This window comes from Coloeus monedula (genome assembly GCF_965178545.1).
Source record: "Coloeus monedula genome assembly, chromosome: 3".
NCBI lineage: Eukaryota > Metazoa > Chordata > Aves > Passeriformes > Corvidae > Coloeus > Coloeus monedula.
In genome coordinates this window covers 38,675,916-38,699,521 of record NC_138783.1, presented here as the reverse complement: position 1 = coordinate 38,699,521, position 23,606 = coordinate 38,675,916, and the positions used below count along the sequence as shown (strand labels likewise).

Genomic DNA, 23,606 nt, shown 5'->3' with positions numbered 1-23,606 from the left:
TGCCAGTGGTGTCCTTTAGGTTAAATAGCTTTCTCCCTGAGTCATTCCCACAAACTTGCAGCGTACAAAGGAGCCTGGGATAAGGACAGAACAAAAATAGTACAAAGGCTGTACAGTGCTCTCTAACTGAAAAGGCAGGCATTGAACTCTATCGTATGGATTTCTAGAGTTTTTCCTTTTCTTTTAATGCAAGCAACAAACCATCCTAAGGATCCACAGCTCTTCACGTGATCTGTGTAAAGAACTGCTTGTGATAACCCTACTCTAAGCAGAGCCTTTACACAATTAAGTGTCATAACTTAAAGCAAAAAGAAATTAAACCTTCTTCCCACCAGAATATATATTACAACTATGATCCTTCCATTATTAAATCATTACAAGCAATTTATATTCGGCCACTTTTAAAATGCAGAAATTTAATAAAGGTGTTATACGTAGAAGTGCTAACAAGATAATTGCCTGTAGTTCTTGCTCCCAGATGGCTCTGCTCAGATTTAAAACAGGGAAAATCACAGCAACAGCCACTGGTGTGGAGCCATCCTATCAAAAAACAGCCCCAAAAATGGTGCTGGTCACAAGCAGAGGGACACACCCCAGGGGACAGGATATGTCACTGGCAGGGACCCTCTGTCCATGGCAGGTAGCCATCATAGGGAAGAATTTCACTAAAAGCATTTTAATTCCTTAAATCGTTCATTAAGTTAACAATGTCATTATTTTCCAGCCTGAGACTTGATCACTGGAGTTACTGTTGTCTAAAGCACATTAATATTTGTGTTAGCCAACATGGTCAGAGCAGATAATCCCAAGTGCTGCTCAATTATTTAACCCCATGCTGTGTTTTCTTGAGATGTGGCATCCCCCTGTAGATCACCCTGCTCCTCGGCTGGTGCTGCCTTGACAGGTGCTGGCTGTCATGGCTTGGTTTGCACAAAAATGACACCTTCAAGATGTGGGACAGACACGCATCAGGAAAACCACAACCACACACCGTGGTGGGACATCTGAGCTGGACAAAGCCACTGAAAGCCAGCAAATGCTGCAGGACTGCCTGCCACTAATGGGATACACCTTACTGTGTGGCCAAACTCTGCTCTCACATGCACCAATCCAAACCTGGAGCAATTTCACCAGCTTCTACAGGTTTACTTCAGATTTACACCCACAGCAGTATCTCACCTACTCAAAAAGTCACTAAAAGGACCAAAAATTGACATACACATTTCCTAAATGCAACATCTGAAAAGCTGCCCTAAGAAATTTTTTTTTTCTAGAGGTGATGTTTTTCTTGTTACTATTATTTTCTACTTCCATCTATTTCTACTTGTGCCCTGAGTGGAAGGCAGGCCGTTCCATTTAAATATTCAGGACACAAATGGGAACCAGATTACATCTACCCCAAAGCTGCCAAAAAGCAATTGCTGTATGAAACCAAAAATCCTCCTGGGATTTTTCTCAAATCCACAAAATATTCCCGAGCACTAAACTTTCCACTGGGACTATTACATTAGCAGATAGTCTGTGTGTGAAAATCCAAGTATGCAGCCGTCCTCCTAATGGTTTCCAGGACAAGGAAGCTACACAGGGCACACACTCCTGCCTTAGCACCAAATAACATTTATACCAGATCTGGCCTTTAAAGTGAGTTACATGCCTATCAGTGAGAAAAAAAGAAAGCTGCAATGGTCAGCAGTAACATCTCCACATAATCCTGACACACCCTTGTACAAAGTTTGGTTGTGCCTGACCCTCCCCGGGCTACAGCTGGGATCCCTTCCAACCCCCTTAGGTGTCTCTTTGCCTTTGGCTTTGTGCTGGCGTTTCCTCACAGAAAAGCTCTTGCAAGGAGCACCAGAGCTCTATCCGTGCACCCATCCCTCCATCCAGGGACTAATGCGCAGAGGCTTTGGTCCAGATCGCTGTGGGAGGCCAAGACTTGGAAACTGCCCTCAGGCCTGTCACCAATCCTGCAGATACTTGGATTTAGGAGAGGCGACACGTGCCCCTGTAGATTGAAGCTGAGTGCTTTCCAAAAGAAGAGGGAAAGCAAAGTTCCCCCTGTGAAATGCTGATAGAAAAGGGGAGCAATGGACATCAGGACAGAGGAGAATGGACACGCAGGTGATTGGGGGATCCCACTGGCCCCAAACAGCCTGGGGAAACTGGGAAGCCCAGCCCCAGAAACACTGTGGGGCACACACCTCCCCTGTTTAACAACCTAAAACCAGCCTCCCCGAATTCATCCCCTCATACCACTGCTCCAGTCACGGCTGAGGATGAGGAGGGCTGGGCAGGACTCGGACTCTCCATGCAGTGCCATAGCATGCACCCAGCACAGCCCCAGAGAGGATTTTATTATGGGCTCCTGCCCACCCAATATTCCCTGCCCTCATCACTCAGACATTTCTTGATAAGGTATTTATAGAACTCTTGGAAAAGCTTTTCTGGCCATTAGAAATGACTACATGTATATGCAAAAATCTATTATATACACATATATATGTATAAAAATAAATATATACACATGGTCTCTATTTTATTTATATATCATATATGCAGCCATATATCTCTCTCTATATATATGTAAATACAGAAAAATACACAAACATTTATCTACATATATTTTTAATGTATGTATTTAATATCTATATATAACTATATACATGCACACCTGTTAGCAGGAATGGCGCTGCCAGCTAGCTGTGCTCAGGAAAATTCATGGGACTCATGTTCACTGCCACCCTTCTCTCAGGAAGCTTTTAGGCTTCTTTTTATATATAAAAAGGCAGAACCTGTACTCAGGGGATGCACGATAAGGGCCTTGCAGACTCTCATTCACGAGCTCCTGGTCTCTGGCAGCAGCTGCCCACAGCTCCCGGGATGCTCACACAGCACCAGGAAAGAGAAAAAAAAACCTCTTTCCATCGAAAGAGGAAAAAGCCCAAGCAGCGACCTTCCTGTACTTAAAGCTATGAATCACAAAACCTGGCAGAAGGATTCGGGTTAAATTCACGTCGCGGCTTTTTTTTTTTTTTTTTTTTTTTTTTTTCCAATGCTGCCTTTTTTTGTTTTGTTTTGTTTAACCGGAGTTTTATCTTTGTTTCCTGAACGGGTAGGAAGGTTAAATATCAAAAAGTTCCCTCTCACCATCCCCCTACAACAACAACATGAGAAAGCGCTCCCCCGGCGTGGGAGGCCCCTCCTGCGTGTCCCCTGCGGCCGGCGCTGCCGCCCCACGCACCCGCGGGACGGGACGGGACGGGGCCGGTGTCCCCGGAGGGTGCTCCGGGGCCGCTCCGAGTGACAGCCCGGCGCTGGGGACCCGCGGGGACGCTGCGATCGCTGCTGCGGAAACGGCAGCGGCCGCTCCGAGCGCCGCTGGAAACACTGCCCGCGCTCCCAGCCGGCGCTTCGCTCTTCCCTGGAGCGCCGGGGCGGCGGACCCTCGGCACGTTCCTCCTTCAGAATATACTGCGGACACCGCGCTCTGACCGGGGCTGTTTCGGGGCTCGCCCCGCGCTGCTCTGCCTTCCGGGAGCGGGGAAGATTCGGGAGCACCCGGGGAGGACTCCGCGAGCGAAGGAGCGGGAGCAGCGGCGGCGGCCGGGCTGGCGGCTCGGCTCTAGCGGAGCGGCGGGCCGGGTTAGCGCCGACTCGGCCCCGCTCCCGCACAGCGTGCGGGCTCCACGCAGCCCGGGGGAGCAGCGGGGTGCGCTGGCTCCGGGAGCCGGAGAAGGCTGCCCAGGCCTTCCCGCATCCTCCCGGGAGGGTGGCGGGTCACGACAGCACTCACGGGCGGGCATGAGGAGAGACATCCCGCAGCGGCACCCCCGCACACCCCGGCGCGCTCCCCGGCACACACGTGGACACGGGCACCCGCATCCCCCCACGCACAGACACACGTGTGCGCAAACATGTACGCACGGACAGGCACCCCTGCGGGGACACACGGACACCGTTTCCCTTCCACGCACTCACCTCCGGCTCCGCGCCCCGCCGCCCCCGGCAGCACCGCTTCCATCCGCGCCGCTCCCCGCCGCCGCCGGGCGCGCTCCGCCGGCCGCCACGGGCCGGGCCGGGGCGGGGACAGCCGGGGGCGGGGGCAGCCGACGGGGCGGGTCCGGGGGCGGTCCGGGCACCTCCCGGCGCGGGGCGGCCGCTGCCCGCCCCTCGCCCCTCCGGTCGGATATGTGAGGGCAGCACGCTGTGGGGACAGGCTGCAGGCTCGCAGCCCCACTCGGAACCACTTAAAGACAGCTGGCTACGCCTGGGGTGAACCTGTGTGGCAGCACGGCTGCCCCGCCTCATGTCTGGGGATGCTCGGGATCTAAATCCCGACCTAGGTACCGGCACAGGCTCCCTGGTCTCTTGGGGGACAGTTGGTGGGGATTACCCCGAGTCCCAATCCCGTGAATTAACCCTGGGCATCCTCCTCATCTCCCAGAGCTCTAGCTGCTCCCTGTGCATGGAGGAGCCGATGGCTGTTTGGGGATTGACTGGGCCATATATCATTCCGTTCCTAAACTCAGCTCCCCGTTCCTAAACTCAGCGCCCCATTCCTGAACGTAGCCCCTTGCCCTGCTGCCCACCTGCTCCATCACACATATTCACATGAGTGGTGGGTGCACATATCCCTTTATGTCAAGGGATTTACAGCTGATGCTGAGTGCAAGCGCTGCGGTAATGGGAAGACAGGACATTTGCCAGCTCAGGTGTCTTTGTGGTTTGGCACACCTGCTCCACGGGTGTGTTCATTAGGGCTGGAGTGAGCCGCTACTCCATCTCCACCGACCACCCCAGCCGTTCTGCCAAGGGTCTGACAGAGGGGACATGGCAGGACAGCTCCTCTGGTGTTGCACAGCACTTCATTCCCATCCCTGCAGACATATGGGCACAGACTGGGTTGGGCAGTCCCAACACACGCTATTCCCAGCACTGGCCCACAGGGTGGGCATCTTTTGGGATGAGAGGCACTGGCAGGACACTGCTTGGGTTTCCCCATCTCAGTGCTTCAACCTCCTTCAGTCCAGCAAGCTGCCCACTGATGCCAGGATTGTCCATTGTATTTGTACTTTCTCCCAGGAACTGATGGTGGCTTCTCCTTCCTCAACACTGTGCCAAATGGATAAAGGCAGGTAGGAAGGAATGCAGCAACAGGCTGAAGAAGAACCCACTCACTGCCACCACAGCCCCATAAAGGGGCACAGCAAGACAGGAGCTGCCCCAGTGCCATTGTCACAGGACTGTATGGATGCAGAGAGGACTCCTGGTACCTCCAGGCACTGTGAGGGTGCTGTGGTTCACAGCAGTCTGAGGCATTGCTTTTTTGCATCACAAAACCCAGCTTTGCTCAGTTTGGGTTTTGCTCAGATGCAACACACAGGGACGCTATAGGATATGGGAAAGAGGCAAAGAAGGAAAAAATATTCAGTGGTGAAATCAGGTTCCTCGGTTCCTGCATCTGTGCATCTCCCATGATAGAAGTTACCCCAGAATGATGTTTGCCATGTGAGCTGGGCATCCTCAGAGGTGCCCTTCCCTCCATGCCTGTGTGCAAGGTGAGGTGCCAGTCAGGTGCTGTCCCTGCAGTGTCTCTCTAAAGCTTTGAAACTGAAGCATCTATTACCTGTCTCCCTGAAGTCATCTAATACAGGCTGGGGTTATGCTCAAACAGGGGAGAAGTGAATTGCAAATATGCTGCTTTTTGAGGTGGGGGATAAGGGGAATCATCATACCCTTGACCTCTTTGGGAGACAAACTACAGGCCAGTGCTTAGGGTACCAGACTTGTATTAGAGATCGATGTTCAGTTCCTTCGTCACCTGCAGGTGCCCTGAATATGTGGGAGAAGATTAAGCCCAAATTCAGGTTTTTGAATGCCTAAATTCAAATTCAAATTTGCCTTTGCAAAGTCATGGGGAACCTTGACAGTAGAGTTAGACACCTGAGTCCCCAAGAGAAATTTGCCTTGGATTTTTCAGATTTTCCTACCTCTCCCAGAGATAAATGTTAGCTTTGCTTATAAGCGCAGGTGAGCCATAAACCAGTTCAGCTGTAAAATGAAGGTGAAATTTTGCCCTTGCTTGTTAAGTGCCTGTTCACTGTGGCAGATGAAGTGGGATGAGGGCACTGCTGTCCAGTAAGTCCCATGAGTCCAGTTCAAAGTAGCAATTCAAGTGGTACTTTTTGTCATGTTCTAATTTTATAATTTGATTGGGCAAAATGGGACACATTATTATGGTTATTCTGCTTCCCAGTCTGTGTCATGGGGGCCATCTGGCTGTACTGCCCTTGGCCAAGCAGATCCATCCTGTTCAAGGGCTTATTTTGTTTCTCGTTCTGGCCCCAGAGTTTGTGCTCCCCTTTTACCTACTCCTACATGGTGATCAGTGATGATTTTGGTGCTAGAAGAAGAAATATATCAGGAAAAAATTATCTGCCATCTTGTCTTTCAGTAGCATTGCAAGGACCTGGTGAGCCATGCTGTTATGTTCCCAAGGAAAAGACCCTTTTTTTCTGCTGAAGTGAAGGTATTGTTTCAATTTTCTCTCATGTAATCAATTTTCTGGTGTGTGTTTGCACATGATTTTCAAAATCTTTTTTCCTCTTCAATTCCATTTTGATTCTATAACTGGCAAGTGGCCACAAAGGGTGACAGATTGGAGAGGGAGTTCTCTAACCCCTTTTGGTTTGTTACATCTCTCAGAGGTTATCCCCAGATAACCTCTGGGGAGCTGTGTCTGCCCAGGAGGGCAAGGCAACTGCCACTCAAGCTTCTCCCCTTTGTAGCTCCAATATTTTAATATGTTTTATATGTACTTAATATTCTTTTTTATTTATATATTTTATTAAAATATATTGTTCCCTCAATTTGGGAATAGCTCCAATATTTTAATATTTCTTTTTGTGTTTGTTTGTTTTATGTCATTCTTCAAAGGAATCTGGGGAAGGAAAGAAGTTAATTTTTCACCCCTTTTAGTTCTAATCTGCTCAGCCAGGACCAAGTGCCACCATAACTCCAGCTGTCAGGTCTGCAGAGTGGATATGACAGTGCCATCTCTTTTCACTGCCTCCCTCCTGCTTCTCCCTGGTAGCCATGGATTCAGGAGACCCACATTATCCACACATCCCATGTCTCTTATACCCTGCCACGGAAAACAAACACCTCTCATGGATATCCCAAGCACTTTGGTGAGCTCCATGGGGAGGGAGAAGCATTTCCAGGTGCCATAATGGCTTGGTCCTTAGCAGCCCCCTGCATCACTCAGCATCCCTGCACCATCCCAAACACCTGCCAGCTGGGGAGCTCGAAGCAATTGCTACTGACAGACCTGGGGCCGGACCCCTGAGACCCTGCAGCAGGGATGTGGCCATCCCAAGCTACGGGCGCACCCGGGTATTGATGCTCGCTACATTTGCAGCCAACCATGCGTGTAATCCCACAGATTCCAAATGCCGCAAGCAAACAAATAATTGTCCCGCTCCGCCTGACACTGCGGCAACCCCAAATGCCTGCACACAATTCCACTTCTTGCTGTCGCTGCTGCTTTTAGCAGTGGCTGATGGGCAGCCAGAGGGTTCCAGCCCCATTAGCACCACCTCTGGGGATGGCCCAAATAGCTGCCCTGCAGTGCCGAGACCACAGCAAGAGCTGAATCAAGAAATCAGAATACACCGCGTAGAAACTTCCACCCAGGCAAATTTAGTGAATAAAAGCCACAAAGCCTTTGACATGAAAGATGTCCTTACCATACCTCAGGCGCAGAATACCCTATCTCTTCTTGATAGTCACAGGCTTTACGTGCCCTGCAGAGACACAGCTCCCCATTCTCACCATCCCCAACTGACTTCTAGCTACTGGGCAGAGGCAGATCCTCCTGCAGCACTGGAGCACGACTTTCTAAACTACATCTGCAGAAGGTTTTAAAGTAATCTTGTAACCTAGCAGCCAGTAAACTCAGTGGTTTGGGGAGCCCCAAAGAAACCCATCCTGCTAAATAACTAGCCACTGTTAAGATTTCTACTGCAAAAACTGTGCATATTTTTCAGATCGCCTCTGATACACATTTCATAGGCAGCATTGTGTTTGGAGGCAGCAGAAATATCTCTGCACATCTGTTTTTCCAGTTCTGCCAAAGAGCTTTCATTTTTCTCTAATAACTTGACCTCTTTCGTTTCTGGCAGAAGACAGCTAAGCAGAGCACTCGCTCTCTGGATTTGCTTCAGTATGGGATGAGGTCAGGACAACAAAGAAAAAAAACCAGCTGGATGGCTGTGAAGCAGTGGGAAGAAGCAGGGCAGGGACCAGGGCTTTCTCTTTCCTTCCCTTTTATATCCAATGAGATCTCGTTTCTGGGCGTGTTTATTCCCCAGGCGGTCAGTATCACCAAAGCAGTATTTCCTGCAAGCCGCTGTTGTGGGGAGCCTCTTCCAGCAAGCTGGCCATGCCCAGGGTGCACTTATAAATAGTACAGCCAGCTAATTCCTCCTCTGGTTGGCTGTCAGGAAATGTGAGGCACAGGTCCTAGGGGTTTCCACTGAGATATTGCATCTCCCATACGTATTCATCTTGATTTTGGCAGAGTGAGGTTCATACCCCCTACTCCCACTTTATTTTTCCATTTCATCACATTCTCATTACTCTTCCCAGGGCTTTCTGCGCTGGGGGCTTTCACCTTGCATTTTTTGTTCAGTCTGCTTTCTTTTTTTCTGATATTCAATTAAATTATCTTAAAGCAGCAAGCAGAAAAAAATGCCAGTGGGGTGGGAAGGAGGTGGAAAAGAGAGGAGGGATGAGAAAATGGAAAATGGGGAGAAGATATGCCAAGCACGGGAGAGACAGAAAAGCAGTCTGCACATGTTCCTCTGTTGGGATAGTTTTTCTCTCCCTGATCTCACTTTCTCCATAGCCAGAAGTTCCACCTCAGGATTTGCCAAGGAGAAAATGGAGCATTTCTCTACTGAGCCACAAAGCAAGTGTGAAATGTTCTGTTTTAATCATTTACAGAACAAAAGGAACACAACAGTCACCGTCTGATTCATATCTGCTGAAATCCAGCAGCCAAAGCTGTGGGAGAGGAGAGACAGGCGAAGAAAGGAAAGGAAGAGAAGGTGTGGCTTTGGGGTTTTTTTTCTTCTGGTTAGTCACTGTGGACCTAAGGAAAGACAAGAAGGACCACGTTGGATTATTGCAAAGTTTAAGAGCTCCAAGTGTCCTCTCCAGTAGATGACTGCAGAGAAAATGCATAGAACATTACAAGTGCTGTTTCCTCTAGTACATGATCCCACTTGCCTTCCTGAGCCAGAAGTTTAACTGCATCATCAAGTTTGAGAGCCCTTCATAGACCTTTCTCCCATGATGTTTTCTAATCATTTTTTGAGCCCATTCATGCTTTTGGCACCCTGGACATTCTGTGGCAGCAAGTTGCACAGAGGAATTATGTGCTGAGTGAAGACACACTTCCTTTGGGTTATTTTAAGCCTTTCCCTATTTCACAGAATCTCAGACTGGTTGAGGTCAGAAGGGGTTCTGCAGGTCGTCTGGTCTAACCACCCTGCTCAGGCAGGACCACATCCAGATGGCTTTGGAATAACTCCAAGGATGGAAACTCCATAACCTCCCTGAGAAACATGTGCCAGTGCTTGGTCACCCTCACAGAAAAAATTGCTTCCTGATATTCAGAGGGAACCTCCTGTGTTTCTGTTTGTGCCCATTGCCTCTGGTCCTGGCACTGGGCACGATTGAAAAGAGCCTGATTACAACCTCTTTACAACCTCCCTACAGGTATTTATACACATTGATGAGATCTCCCAGAGCCATTCCTTCTCTGTGCTGATGACACCCAGCTCTCTCAGCCTTTTCTCACAGGAGAGGTGCCACAATCCCTTCATCATCCCTGTGGCCCTTTGCTGGACCATGTCCATTGTGTCCATGTCTCTCCTGCACTTATTTACTTCAATGCCATTCATAATTCTTGTAGTTCTATTGTACCTTCCTTCAAGCACCTCTTTTCCACCCAATTCAGCTGTAGTTTTCTCAGAGTCTGCTTTCACAGAAGCTGCTCTCTCCCTCAGTCATTTTTGCCTCCCTTGCCTGGTACTTCTCCAGGGAATGTCAGAAATGTTCTTACTGCACAAGGTACAGGTGAGCCATGCACAGCAGCAGACCACAGAGAGGTTTTCAAAGGTCAGGCATGACAAAGCAGACCACAGATCTTTAAGACAAAGAGAGAAAGAAGAGTTAGGAAGGATTTCCCAGTCATGGTTAATTCCATCATTGGAAGCTTTGGAATCACTAAAATTTTAGCAAACATGGAGAAAAGGAAAGTATGAGTAACATCCAGCACACATTCAGCAAGAACAGAGCTGTCAGACTCATCTGACCTGCTGCAATGAGGTGATAAACCAGGTAGGTGAACAAGGAGGTGCAGATGCTGTATGTGTTGGTGTGTAAGTGTGGCTTGTGGTACTGTATCATACGGGGTCACTATACGCAGGATAGGAACACACGGGCTACAAGAAAATATGAAAAGGTGGGTGCATGTCTGGTCAAAACTTTTCTTAGAGGTTAGTTGCTTGTGGTAGGATGTGATGCAAAAAAACTTCTCATGAATCTGGTCCTGATCAGCATTTCCACAAATAACACAAAATCCAAGCACTGTTTTTCACATTTGCAGTTGACAGCAAGCTGGGACAAGCTGGCAGAAAACTGGAGACAGGACTAGAGGTCAAGGAAGACATGTTGAGCAGGAAAAAAGGGATACACTCCACTGATCCTCCATTGAATGCCCCCTTCAGCCCCTGCAGAGTGGGCAAGAAACTCTCAGTCTGATCCATGGAAGGCCTTTATGCCTGCCTTTGGCTTAAATTATGCAAATCTAATTAGACACTGAGGAAACCCTTCCAGTGCAGCAAAGCACTGGGGTGAGTTGCCTAGGAAGGCTGTTAGGATGAGTTGGTCCTGCACACAGGGTGATGGGTGAACAGGAGCCACTATCCCTGCCTCCAGGCAGAAGTAGGGTGTATCTGTCTCCCTGAAGTCCTGCTCAGACCTGCCTTTTTGTGATTTTTATCCTGATGATTATTAAAATATTGATGGTTTGTCTCAGAATGTTGTTATTATAATACTCTCTTATCTGCTGCTCCTCTACTAATAACTCCAGCTGTTTAGGTGGCTGGTTTGACCAGAGATGAGTATTTTTGACCTGGTATTCTTTGGTTACACAATCACTTCACAGCATGAATCCAAGCTGCTACTGGCATGGTCTTGTCCTCTCTCTCTCCAACCTGTGCTTGGTCTTACCGTCTGTCTTGCCTGGCGCTGCAAACTAGACAGCTGTGCCTGACTTGGGCCAGGGGACTGATCCAGCTGAAAACTCACCAGCTGGGAGGAAGGCAAGAGGAGAGATTGAATTTCCATTACTTGTTCTGCTATCTCATATCTTTTGTCTGTCTTGTCTACCTTGGATGGAGTAATCACATCTTGTGCTATGTTTGGAAAGGAGAGTGGAATTGTAAGGTGATATAAGCACTGGTTTGGATAATCCTTTCCAGACTGAGGGATGTCTAAGTTGCTGTGGAGAGGAAAGTGATATCCGAGGAGTTCCTCCTAAAATCGACCACAACTTGTTATTTGGGAGAGGGAGCTTTATCTTTGTCACTAAATACCAGGGTTAGGAGAGCTGGGCACATGCCACTGAGGAAAGACTCTGTTCAAGGAATAAGACAAGGATAACCAAGAATATAAAAGGAGCTGGTCCAAGTTCTGTCACAGAAAATGCATTTTGAAGTTATCTTACATGTTTTAACCAGAATCAGGTAATGAATGAGGCAGCCAAAAGAAGGCTCTTGGCTTTATTCCCATCCCCTGTTAAGACACTCTTCTGGGTGAATGCATGTCAGGGCAGTCTCTATCCTGACACCAAGTGGAGAGAGCTCACACAGACTACTTTAAAATGTGATCAAGTATATATCCTCACTGGAAGTGAGGACAGCCACTTGATACGCCACCCATTCCAGAACCAGTGAGGCATCATACAGTTTTTAAGCATTTTTGTATTTCTAGGATGTTTTTTCAAGAACCTGTCTCCTAGCAGCAGAAATATACATTGAAGATGGCTATACTTGATAAAAACCACTTCCTGGGCTCCTGCAGTGTTACCCTCCTATCCCAAGTTTCCACCAGTGCCATACATGGTGAGTACCCCGTGAGTGCATGTGGATCATCTTTACTGGGGTCAAGGTGGGTTCCAAGAGTGGCAGGGTAGTCACAGAATCACAGATAGGTTGAGGTTAGCAGGGACCTCTGGAGTTCATCTGGTCCAATCCCCTGCTCAAGCAGGGCCACCTACAGCCCATTTCCCAGGTCTTTGTCTAGAGAGCTTTTGAATATCTCCAAGTATGGAGAATGTATTGCCCTGAAAATGAAGAGGAGGGTGCCTTTTCCTTGTGGGGAAGGGCCGGTGCTCAGTCATGTCAAGGTGGTGCACACTGCAGTGTGCCAGAGGAGTCCCACCATGCTGCCACAGAGCAAGGCAGGGTACCCAGTCCTGAGACTGGCGTATCTCCCAGCACTTCTTCTTCATGCCTTCCAGCATGCTCTTCTCAGGAGGGGTTGAGGGCTGGTCCAGTTCTGGGCTCTTCAGTACGAGAGAGATGTGGAGTTCCTGGAGCAGATACAGAGGAGGACTACAAAGAGGATTAAGGGACTGGAGCAGCTCTCTTGCAAGGATTGGCTGAGGGCCTGTTCAGCCTCATGAAGAGATGACTTATCAATGAATATCTGAAGGGAGGGTGTCAAGAGGATGGACCCAGGCTCTTCTAAGTTGAGCCAAGCAATAGGACAAACAGCAACAGGCAGAAACTGGTGCACAGGTAGTTCCACCTAAATATGAGAAAAAACTTCCTTACTGTGTGGGTGACCGAGCACTGGAAAAGAATGCCCTGAGGGATTGGGGGGTCTCCCTCACTGGAGATATTTTGGAGCTATCTAGATGCAACTCTGTGCAATTGACGGCACTTGAGTGGGAAAGTTGGACCAGATGACCCCACTGTGGTTCTTTCCAACCTTACCCATTTCGTGATTCTGTGATTTTCCCCTTTCCATGCACATCAGACCTCCAGTGCTGGGTGCCTAGAAGTCCTCCTTCAGAAGCTTCCCATCCTGCAGCTCAAGTCCTCACCCCACCCCACCTAGAACATCTCTAACTCATCCTGAGAATCACACCTCTTTTGACCTTGACCCTGGGATTCAGGGGAGATCACTGCCAGATGAGGTTTCCCCGTGGATTCAGCCTCTGAAGCCTTCAGCTTCCCTTGTCCATTTGAGGTTGTTTTCTCTCTGAGTGTCTTATTCTTCAATCTTGCTTTACACATCTCTATTTCTGCCTCCCAGGTGAAGAAAAATCCCTCATCATTTTGCAAGGTGCCAGAAAGTCACATAAACTCCAGTACCACCTGCTGGCTAAGCTTCAAACCCCCAGCCAAGAAACAACAGCATCCTATAGTGCTCTGCACCAGAAAGGTAACAGCTTCTCTCCCAGGGGAAAAAAACCTGCATCGATTTAACACAGGAATGTATCAAACACATATACTGTCAAGTTGTTCCATCCCTCTGATGGATGGCATTAAAAAACAACACAGAAAGGAGGCACTGCTGCTGATAAATTTTAAAGCATTCAGCAGCTGCCCTGTTGTTTAAGTCATCTCCTAATTACTCAACATAGAAAAAAAAGGGAGAGGAAAATGTGTCATGCATGGACTTACCCAGCTGATCCAGAGCAAAGAGGGCTGGGGCACCTTCGGAGAGCTCATTGTCTGAGGGAAGAAGAACAAATGCTCAGGAAGTCAGCTGGAGAGGTAGATGAGGACAGGGGGAGTAACAATGCTGTTTTCATCATACTGCTGATAAGCCCCTGCTCAGCTTGCTTCCAGTTCACCCTGACAGCTTTCATGTGCATGTTGTGGGTTTTCTTCTAATTCAGCTGTTATTGAAAAACCTCAGAACCATCTCAAGACAGATGCTTGTCAGGATGAGCCCTGAGGAGCAGAAGCTCCACTGCCCCATCTGTGTCCTCCCTGGGATCCCTGGCAGTGCTCCCTTTTTTGTCCATACCACAGCTTTTCACTCCCTTTCTTCAATTTACACGGTGCTTAGGGCTTGGCCAGGAGCACCCTGCCTGCAGCAAAGCTTTCCTGTATGCTACAGTCTGCTCCAACAACAGCAGCTGGAGAAGGTTTAACCAGCAGGAGCAAGAATTATTCAGAGGCTGACCAAACCTTTGAGTCATCTGATAACAGCACCGCAGTAACTCAGTGCCAGTGACGGGTTAGGCCACGGTCTCTGGAAATCCCTGAGCTGGTGGCATCTCTCATCAAAAACTTGTAGGGGTTTATTTTGCATCCCATAAACGAGCCCACCCACTCTTGTCTGCTCCCAGCTGCAGAGAACAACACACACAGATCGCTCACTGCCAGTAAGACCCACAACCACAGAGGAACTTGTGGCCAAGTGTTGAATTCCATTTGTGCCTTGTAGTTGGGGGGGATTTTGCTATTTTCAAACATTTCTTGCAATGTCAAAAGTGTTGCTAAATTGAAAAACCCAATGCAAATTTAAAAAAAAATTAAATTGCAGTGGGTGAGGGGTTTTGTGCTGGTTTTTTATCCTTTTATGATTCATGGCATTTTTTCAATGAATGGGCTTGACTCAAAAAACTTTTGTTCTGGAATCTGTGGATCGCTGTATTCCTAGGGGTTCCAGAACGGCATTTAAGAAGGGCAGGTGTATGATGCCCTACAGCAATCCATACCTGTGCCCTTTCTAAGAGATCTTGCCCCCTGTTATAAAATGCTCTTAGGCCCAACAGTTGGAAAACGCTGTGAGCCACTAGTTTAGGATAGCAATGGGCTGCATACAAAACCAAAAGCCAATGTACATCCACATTCAATTGTTCAGCTGGTTTGGACTTTTCTGAACTTGTGATGGCAGTGACTCTGCCATCCTCTACAGACACAAGCACATTGCAGTCCTGAAGTCAGTGGGCATTTAACCAATACAGCTATAAACAATAACACAGACCATGCACATAGGAAAGACTTTTCAGAAATAACAGAAGCAGAGATTGTTCTAATGGGAAGAAAGAGTGGACTGCAGGAATCATCCCTGTGCTGGTCCCCTGGAGCCACCCTGGGCTGGATACCTGGAAAAGCAACAGATGTTCTATCATAAGGATGCTGCCCAGTGGTGCTTTGCTGGTGGTATTGAACCCAGGGCTCAAAAGCATAAATCTATCTATGGGCTCAAAAGGATAAAGCTACTTATGTAATTCAGCTCTCACAGAAAAGGAGGCGATGCTGCTTCTTGGTTTGTCCCTTTCCTTTCCCCCAGCATCTGGGCTACCAGCGGGAAGCCAAGGGAAACAGATGGAGATAAGCGAGCACTTTACCAAAGCAAAGTGTTTCCGTTCCCAAGGTGCTGCCATCTGGAAGGCTGTGGGTTTATTTTGGTTTTAGTCTAGGGCACAGCACATCCCAGACAAAGAAGGAACTTTGCCCAGGGAGGGACAGCTTGTGCTGGCCCAGGGGACAGGGACCTCTGGTAACAAAGATGACCTGGGGCTGAGCAAGGAGCACTTGTGGCTGCTCCTGCCAAATGTTCAAATGGGGATTAAAAAGCAAGTAAGATCAGCTGACTGGAAATTAGGTAGAGATTAATTAATAGAGGAAAAAGGACTGCTGGGTACTTCTCATTGCATCTGCCCTGGGTGCTTTCCTGAAACAGGCAATTTCTAGAGAGCAATGAACCCTAGCCTTGAGGTGGGACATCTTGTGTCCGGCTAAGGTGGGCTGAAGCCTTGAAGAGTCTTTGCACACGGAGCCCCAGTTGGGGCAGCCCCCCTGTCACTGCCAGGACAGCATGTATCCTGCAGCCATCCTAAATTATCCCCCACAAATGTGATTGAAGAGAATATTTTATCAGTTCTCCTGTCACTCCTTCCCAACAATGGTCATTTGCGGAGTTCTGCTTGTGGAGAGTGAGGGTGCAAGTGGCACATTAACTGGCCAAAAGATGGGTGTTGAAGCCTTTTTTCTTTCTTTTATTTTCTTCTCTTTTTTTCTTTGAAAGTCCACTCTGAACAAGGAAAAGAAGCCGCAGACCAAGTGCCTGTGTCAATGTGACAGTTTGGGTCAGACCTTTCCCACCTTCATACCAAGTACTGCCTGGCTCTGGATATAGCCCAGCAAAACCCCTGGGGCCACTGCAAGCACAGTGAATGGCAGCAGCACATTGGGAAGGCTCTCAGCACTTTCACTGGGTGGATTAAAAATCATCAATCACATCCTACCTCCTTTCACACTGGAAAAGGGGTGGATCCCACCATGAGACAGCCAGTTTGTTTCATCCAGCTTCCAGTTTTCACCAGGGTCCATCTCTGATCCGCAGCATCAAAGATCTGCTTGCAATGCCTCCTGCTGCTCTCTCTAGGGAGTAACCAAAAGATACACTGAGCATCTGTCGTGCTGCTGGACCATAGTCAGCTGCTGAGAAGCTCACCTCAGCAGAGGAAAATCTTGTCAATATTTCAGGAGAAAAAAAGAAAATTAATTAAGAAAAAAATTGAGAAAAAACCCACATGGCTCACAGGGAACTCTTGGACCAAGGAGTTGCTGACTCTACCATGCCTCGACTTACCACATCAACAGGCCTCCCCACTGCATCAAAAGGCCACCAACACTTGGACATCTTCCATTTTCTGTTATCAGTCTGACCAACACTGAGAAATTCCTAATCTGTCATGATACTTGCAGGGGTGGGGTTTTACTTCTGAGTGAGGCGATGTTTCACAAGGACATCCATCGGGGATGTGTGTCTTGGCTTTACATGCCCAGCCATCAGGTCCTGGCAAGCGAGGGGAGTGGGCAGGCTTGCTGGCCCTTTTTCCCACATCCCAGCTCCTCCATGGACAGGAGTTGCAGGCTGGAAATTACAATCATTTATACATTCCAAGGCAATGCTACCACTGGCCACTTGGCTCTCACAGCCGCCCCAGCCCTGGAGTAGTGGCTCTGAGCCACCAGGGAAGGATGGGGATTATTGAGCAGTTAACATGAGAGCTCTCCGCCCTAAAAAGTTCCTTTCTGGTGTAGACACTAAATTATTTTCTTGACTATCAGTCAGGAAACCTACAGGTTTATTGCACCTGAGAATCTTCCTGGAGGCCTTTATCTTCCCTTTACTCCTTGGACCTGTGCATCTGGGCAATCCCAGATGTGAGCAAAGACTGTAAGAATAACTCATGGAGAGCAGCCCTGCAGAAGACTTGGTGTTCTCATGGATGAAAAGCTGGACATGAACCAACAATGTGTGCTTACAGCCCAGAAAGCCAACCTCATCCTGGGCTGCATCCGAAGCAGCGTGGCCAGCAGGGTGAGGGAGGGGATTCTGCCCCTCTGCTCTGCCCTTGTGAGATCCCACCTGCAGTGCTGCATCCTCAGCACAAGAAGGACATGGACCTGTTGGAGTGAGTCAAAAGGAGGGCCGTGAAGATAATCAGAGGACTGGAGCACCTCCCCTATGAGGACAGGCTGAGAAAGCTGGGGTTGCTCAGCCTGGAGAAGAGAAGGCTCCAGGGAGACCATATAGCACCCTCCAGTACCTAAAGGTGGCTTATAAAAAGCATTTAGATTAGATATTAGGAAGAAATTCTTTACTGTTAGGGTGGTGAGGCACTGGAACTGATTGCCCAGAGAAGTTACGGATGTCTCATCCCTGGAAGTCTCCAGCCAGGCTGGATGGGGCTTTGAGCAATGTGGTCTAGTGGGTGGCACCCATGCCCACAGCCGGGGTGTTGGAACTAGGTGATCTTTAAGGTCCCTTCGAAACCAAGCAATTCTATGATTCTGTGGTTCTATGATCCCTGGTGGGGTAGCACATACAGGCATTTAATGCACCCCTAAGCCTTCAGGATTACATGGATTTGGAAGGGAATAGAGTCCATCCAGTATCAGCAACCTCTAATTTATTAAGGAAACATACAAGTGTTGTGATGCAACAACAAGTTTTTGCCTCTGTTGGAAGTTGCTGAAAAGGAGGTGACAACAAGGATCTTCCTCAGCAGTGTCTGAGGCAAACCCAGACCCCAAAAGGCAGCAATGGAGCTGATTTCATGGTGAGGTATGTCCCATGAGCCCCACCACACTGGCAGCTGATCATCTCTACTTGGTCTCTGATTTTCTTCGTCATTATTTGTAGGAATTTTTTGTAATTTAATGCTGTCATGACCCTAATTGAGGGCATTCCTGGTAGAGGCAAGCAGATAGCAATGGAGGGACACCATCACACCAGCACCATCTCCTTAGCAAATGAGGCCAAGAAAGAGATGGATGGGGCCCTGTCTCCATAGGGAAGCAAAGCTGAGCCATCTCACTGCACTTCCCAAGCACTGGTACTTCTCAGCTACCATCTTACTGAGGGGAGCTGCAGGAAGGGGCAGCAGCTCCACACTGACGTATTTGGCTCCCAGTGGCTCCCAGCACGGCACAGCCAAAGCCCCTACCTCAGCCTACTGCCAGGTCTCACCAGCAAGAACCAGGAGTATGCTGGTTCTTCCCCAGCTGGCCAGACCTGCAAGAAGTCATTTCACACGTTCTCTTGCTCAACACCTTAATGGAGTAGAATTAAATACTTGTCCATATGCGTTTGGTGAGCAGCAAGCAGGACAGGTCACTGCACGCACAGGCAGAGCTGGACTGGAGTTTTTTGACACAGCAAATTCAGCTGAATTGCAATTAAGAGGTACTGAGACTTCAGGCAAATTTGGATTGACTATGTAATTAGTTTAAGCTGAAAGAGAAAAAAAGAGTCCTGAGAAGAGCAGCAAGGCTCCATTTTGACATTTAAAAAATGAAACTTTTTTTCTTGTTCTTTCAAATGCTGGTTTTGGTTTGAAAGTGACCTAGTTTGCTTTTTCTTTTCTTTTTTCTTATTTTTTTTAAGTTATGAAAAGCAGTAAATAATCTCAAACCAGAATGTCTCATGCTATGCTTATGAAAAGAAATCAAAGAAGAAAAGAAACATTCTCCTTTAGGGGGTGATCCAAACCGAAAAGTATTTTCAATTTTTCCCTTCAGCCACTGAAATGAAAAACCTATTATTTGTACAGCTACACTACTGAAAGGCATCTCTTCAGTGTGTACTGTTGGCAATTACTTCTTTCTACCTGCCAAGGGAGGAGTTTGTCTGCAAGTTCAATAAAAGTATAAGAGAGAAAGAACGAAAGGGCAATTTATCAGTATAGCATAGAAGATAAAATGGCTTTTCCATATTAACTTGTTTCTCTGAAAGAAGGAACCTCAGCTCTTTGCCTGCTGACCCGCTCTGCTCAGAATCATATAGACATGAAATCATATAGACACGAGTCCTGAGCTCTCATCACATAGAAGATTAATTGCGGATGTAAAACCTTCTGACTTCACTGACACGTAAGGTCTAACCTACACTAGAGAAAGCAAAGGTCAAAATTTATTTGTGTCAATAACACCAGCAATGAGAAACACCCAGATGATCATAAACCTCAGTCCTTGCTGTAGCTTTGGAGCATCTACCTCTTCCCTGCACAGCAGAACCTGGTATCAGCACGGGCTGCTGATGTTGGATGTTCAGTGCCAGCATCAGCGATGGGTTTGTGGTCCCTGTCTCACCACAGAGCATGCATTGTGTCCACTATCGCTGTGGCTGCCCAACAGGATGGGATGGGAGGGAAAGGGATGAGTGAAAACACAGGACAGGGCCCACTAGCTGCATTTATATTCATGCAATACACCTCTTGCTAAAATGCAGAGCTGGAAAAGGAGGCATCACTGCTCAAGCTGTTGTCTCACTAGGGCTGGGATGACAGCTCCAGCTGCTTGAAGGGCTCAGCCTTGCTATGGTCAAAAATCAACACCCATTACCTCCATCTTTCAAGAAGACAAATAAAATGTGAGATTTTTCAAAGGGCCTGCACTCAGGTAGTGTGTGCAGTCTTCACCTAGGGCAAGGGGTGCTCATTTTACACACCGATAGCTTCCACCATTCCTCTGAGGAAAAACAAGGTGAGAAAAGGCTCACATTCCTCCTATATCCTGATACAGTATTTTAAAAATGATAGGGACTGAATACATTAAGAGTCCTTTCACTCCAGAGCTTTTACTGTACCTCAATAACAACAATGCAGATCACAAAGCACTGTCCATTTTCAATCTAACCTGCAAATCTCTTCCAAACCACAGAAAAAAATAGCATAATATTGGAATGACCATTTCAGCAAAGTTTTACAATCCCTCTAATCCGTCAGGAGTGGTTGTTGGAGCACAAGTCCCAGTTAAGCTCCTCTTCTGGAGCATTTCCAGTTCAAGACAATCTGCCACACAGCCAGCCTCTCAGGGAACTCAGCAACTGAATGGGGATTTTTTTTTAGTACCATAAACTGTAGAATTCACATGGCCAAAACAGCAGGAAAATAAAAGTCAATGACCTGAGGTTAACCCAGACAGACAAGAGATTAAAGCGTCAAACCCTAAATGCTACAGCAGGCAGAGGCTTGATCTGGTGGACAAGTATAGGCTGGAAGTGTTTGCCCAAACACTGCCCTCAAAACTGGCTCCATCCACATGGCTCAAGTGCTGCTGAGTGGAGATGCAGATGCTGTACAAAGGAGCTCACATTTCTTTGAGCTATCATGTCTCCTTGCATATGGTTCAGGTTTAGAGCTCTAACTACATCCACCTACTTGACTGGGAGTAAAATTCAGTGGCTCTTCCAGAAGACACAGACTCAGCTACTTTTCTTCCCCATGAGGGACAAAGCACGGCACAGTTTCATGACATACTCAATACAATCCAGGTAGATCACCACCTGGGGCTGGTGACCACCTGGGGCTGGTGATACTCACACACCACCTTGCTGGTCTGAGCCCCCAGAACAGCACAGTGGAGCCCTTTGCATTTAACGATTTCTTGATTTAATGAGCAATCTTTCCAACACCTTGTAGCACCTAAGAAGAGCTCATGTGTGATCCCTTCTGAGTAGCATCTGTCGTGGGGGAGCCAGGTAGTGTGAGGTCCACACAGCCGGTTCCTGGGATCAGAGCAGCCCCAAGCCACACCAGCCCATTGCCAGGCCAGGGCTAGTGAGTGGACAGCTACCACTAGCCTGTAGCAGCCTCGTGTAAGAGTGAGCATGGGCAGGGACTGTGGCAAGAGAAAAGGCTACACAACAGCTGAGGTGGTCACAAGTCATAGGAGGTCTGGTAGATGGGGCAGCAGGGAGCACACCATGGAGAGTGGTGTTCAGTATCAGTTTGGAGAGGGGAGGCTGGAACAAGGGAGAAAAATCTGTTTCTGTTCATGTTGCAAACCCTACAGGAGTGGCTGGCCATTACTAGTGTGCTCTCCAGCAAGAGAGGGCACTGACCCCAACATGTGCTTCCAGACAGCTTTTGGGGTTTGGGATCTGCATTCGCCACACCAAAGGGATGATGTGGGCAGCCAAGGTAGAACTGAGGCTGAGACAAGCAGGGACTGAAGAAAAGAGCTTGGCCAGACTGTGGGAGAAGGTGTCGGGCAGCAGCCTTGCAGGAATCACACTTGGGATTAAATGCAATGAGACAGATCCCTTTATCAGTGATGCTTCCCAGCACCCTGCAGTAACACAGGGATAGCTGCCTTCTCATCAGGGATGCACTGGGAACCTCTCTCCCCATGCTCACCAAAGTGGCCTTATGGTGCCTCCACAATAACCCAGGTTCTTCTCAAACCCAATGAGTCCAGAGAAGTTAAAGTATCCCCTGACTCATAGTTTTGCTCTGAGTAAAAACTTCTTGACAACTTCTGTGTCAAAAAGGCCATGTACTCAGAATGTGGGAGCAGTGGCAAAGGGAAGTCTTGTCGCTTGGGCAGACAGCAGCTGCTCTTGGGCAGGTATCACTGCCCTGCAAAGGCACTGCCTTCCTGCAGCTGTTCATCTGCCCAAAGGCAATAGGAGCAGGAATAGGAAGGTCTGACTGAGCCTTACAGAGCTGAGCAGGGCATGATCAGGACTTTGAGGAGGACATTACAAATTCGTTTAACCTGGAGCAGCGTGGGCACAGTGAAAGGCACAAGGTGATAAACTACTTTTCATGTACCCCAGAGCTCAGCCTGATGGCTGCCTTTAATCACCCACAGCTGTTCTTTACTGCCTTGGATGTGCTCTCCTTTAATTAGCCCAAAAGGTAACTAATGACCTATTTGTTAATGTCATCAATCAAAAAGCTCTTTTTGTAGCTGGTCTGAAAGACACTTTTTTAAAAGCATCAGTTTCAGCCAACTGGCACAGAGCATGATCACAAACTAATTACATGATCTCATGGCAGTTATCTTGAACTAATACATCATTAATCTGATCTTACGACAGCTAAAGGAGAAGCCCAGAGCCAAGAAGCACTTGAACACTCCACAGTTCTCAAGACAGGAGCCCTTTTAATAAAAGCTGCAGGTTTACACACAGCAGGCACATGTCAGGGCAAGCTGCAAGTTGTATTGCTCCCCTCACCCCGACAAACAAAAACATTCACAAGCCAGGAAACACACAATCTCCTCCAAAGGGAACCTTCCCAAAAATACAGCCCTGACTCAGTTCAGGGCTGCCAGGATGACCAGAGAGGGAAGGGGCTTGGGGACAGAATCCCATCTTTGCTCAGGAACCCCAAAACATTTTTGATAAGCTTTCTGTATGACAAAGCCCTTTTTTCATTCACCAATCTGGTCTTAGGGGACATAATGGCAGGTGGGTAGTTTCAGGTCACCTGCACTGATGGGGATGGGCTCTAGAAGTTCCTATCTATCCTCTACATCCCTTTGGATGTAAAGGTAGGAGGCAAACCAATAAATAAATTCCTATTTACCTGTCATGACTTCCTTTAAATAGCTCACCTCTAGCCACACAGATAACCAAAGTCTTGAAGACCTTTGAAAAGAGAATCCTTAGTTTCAGCCAAACTCTTACTCTCACTCCTGAGCAAGGGTATCCCCCAAATGGAGCTGCTCACAAACCTGTCCCAGCCATCCCACAGGTAGGGCTGGACACCAGGATTCACTTCACAGTGCTGCAGGACCACTGCTCTGATGACACAGTACAGGAGGTGCTGGATGCACATATCAGTACAGATTTGGGGTGAGTTTAAGACTGTAAGGTCCTCAAAGTCACCATGTGGAATAAAATTTCTCTTCCTTACTTCTCTGGTTTTCTTCCAAAGTCAGCAAATTGAATTGCAACTCCACAATCCAAATGTTAAAGCACTTGAAGCACAGCCTGTGTCTCCTTTTGTGTCTGTTGCAAAGCTGTCTGTACTCAACTAGCAGGACCAAATGCCACCACGCCTCAGCTCTGCCAGTTATCTTCACAGGCAATTAGCTGCCAGGATATTTTAGCCATAAAAATCACTTAGCTGCTTAAGAGAGGACAATTTCTCTTTGCTGTTTCCCTGACCTCTCAGAAAACACGACTGCCTTTTCTTTGCAGTCATAGAAGAAAGTGTTCTTGTTCCAGCCTCAGTTCAGACATTTAAAAAAAAAAATGGTAAAGTA

At 47.9% G+C, this 23,606-nt stretch overlaps 1 protein-coding gene across 1 annotated transcript in view; it reads right to left on the bottom strand.

Moving 5' to 3' along the window:
• The window catches only part of AMOTL1 (angiomotin like 1), a 57,533-nt gene extending 53,461 nt beyond the window's left edge, over positions 1-4,072 (bottom strand). Inside the window, exon 1 of the mRNA XM_082278715.1 lies at positions 3,979-4,072. Within this exon, the coding sequence (XP_082134841.1) occupies positions 3,979-4,021 (43 nt within the window). The 5' untranslated portion in view covers positions 4,022-4,072. The remainder of the gene's footprint in view (positions 1-3,978) is intronic.
• Positions 4,073-23,606: the final 19,534 nt, after the last annotated feature.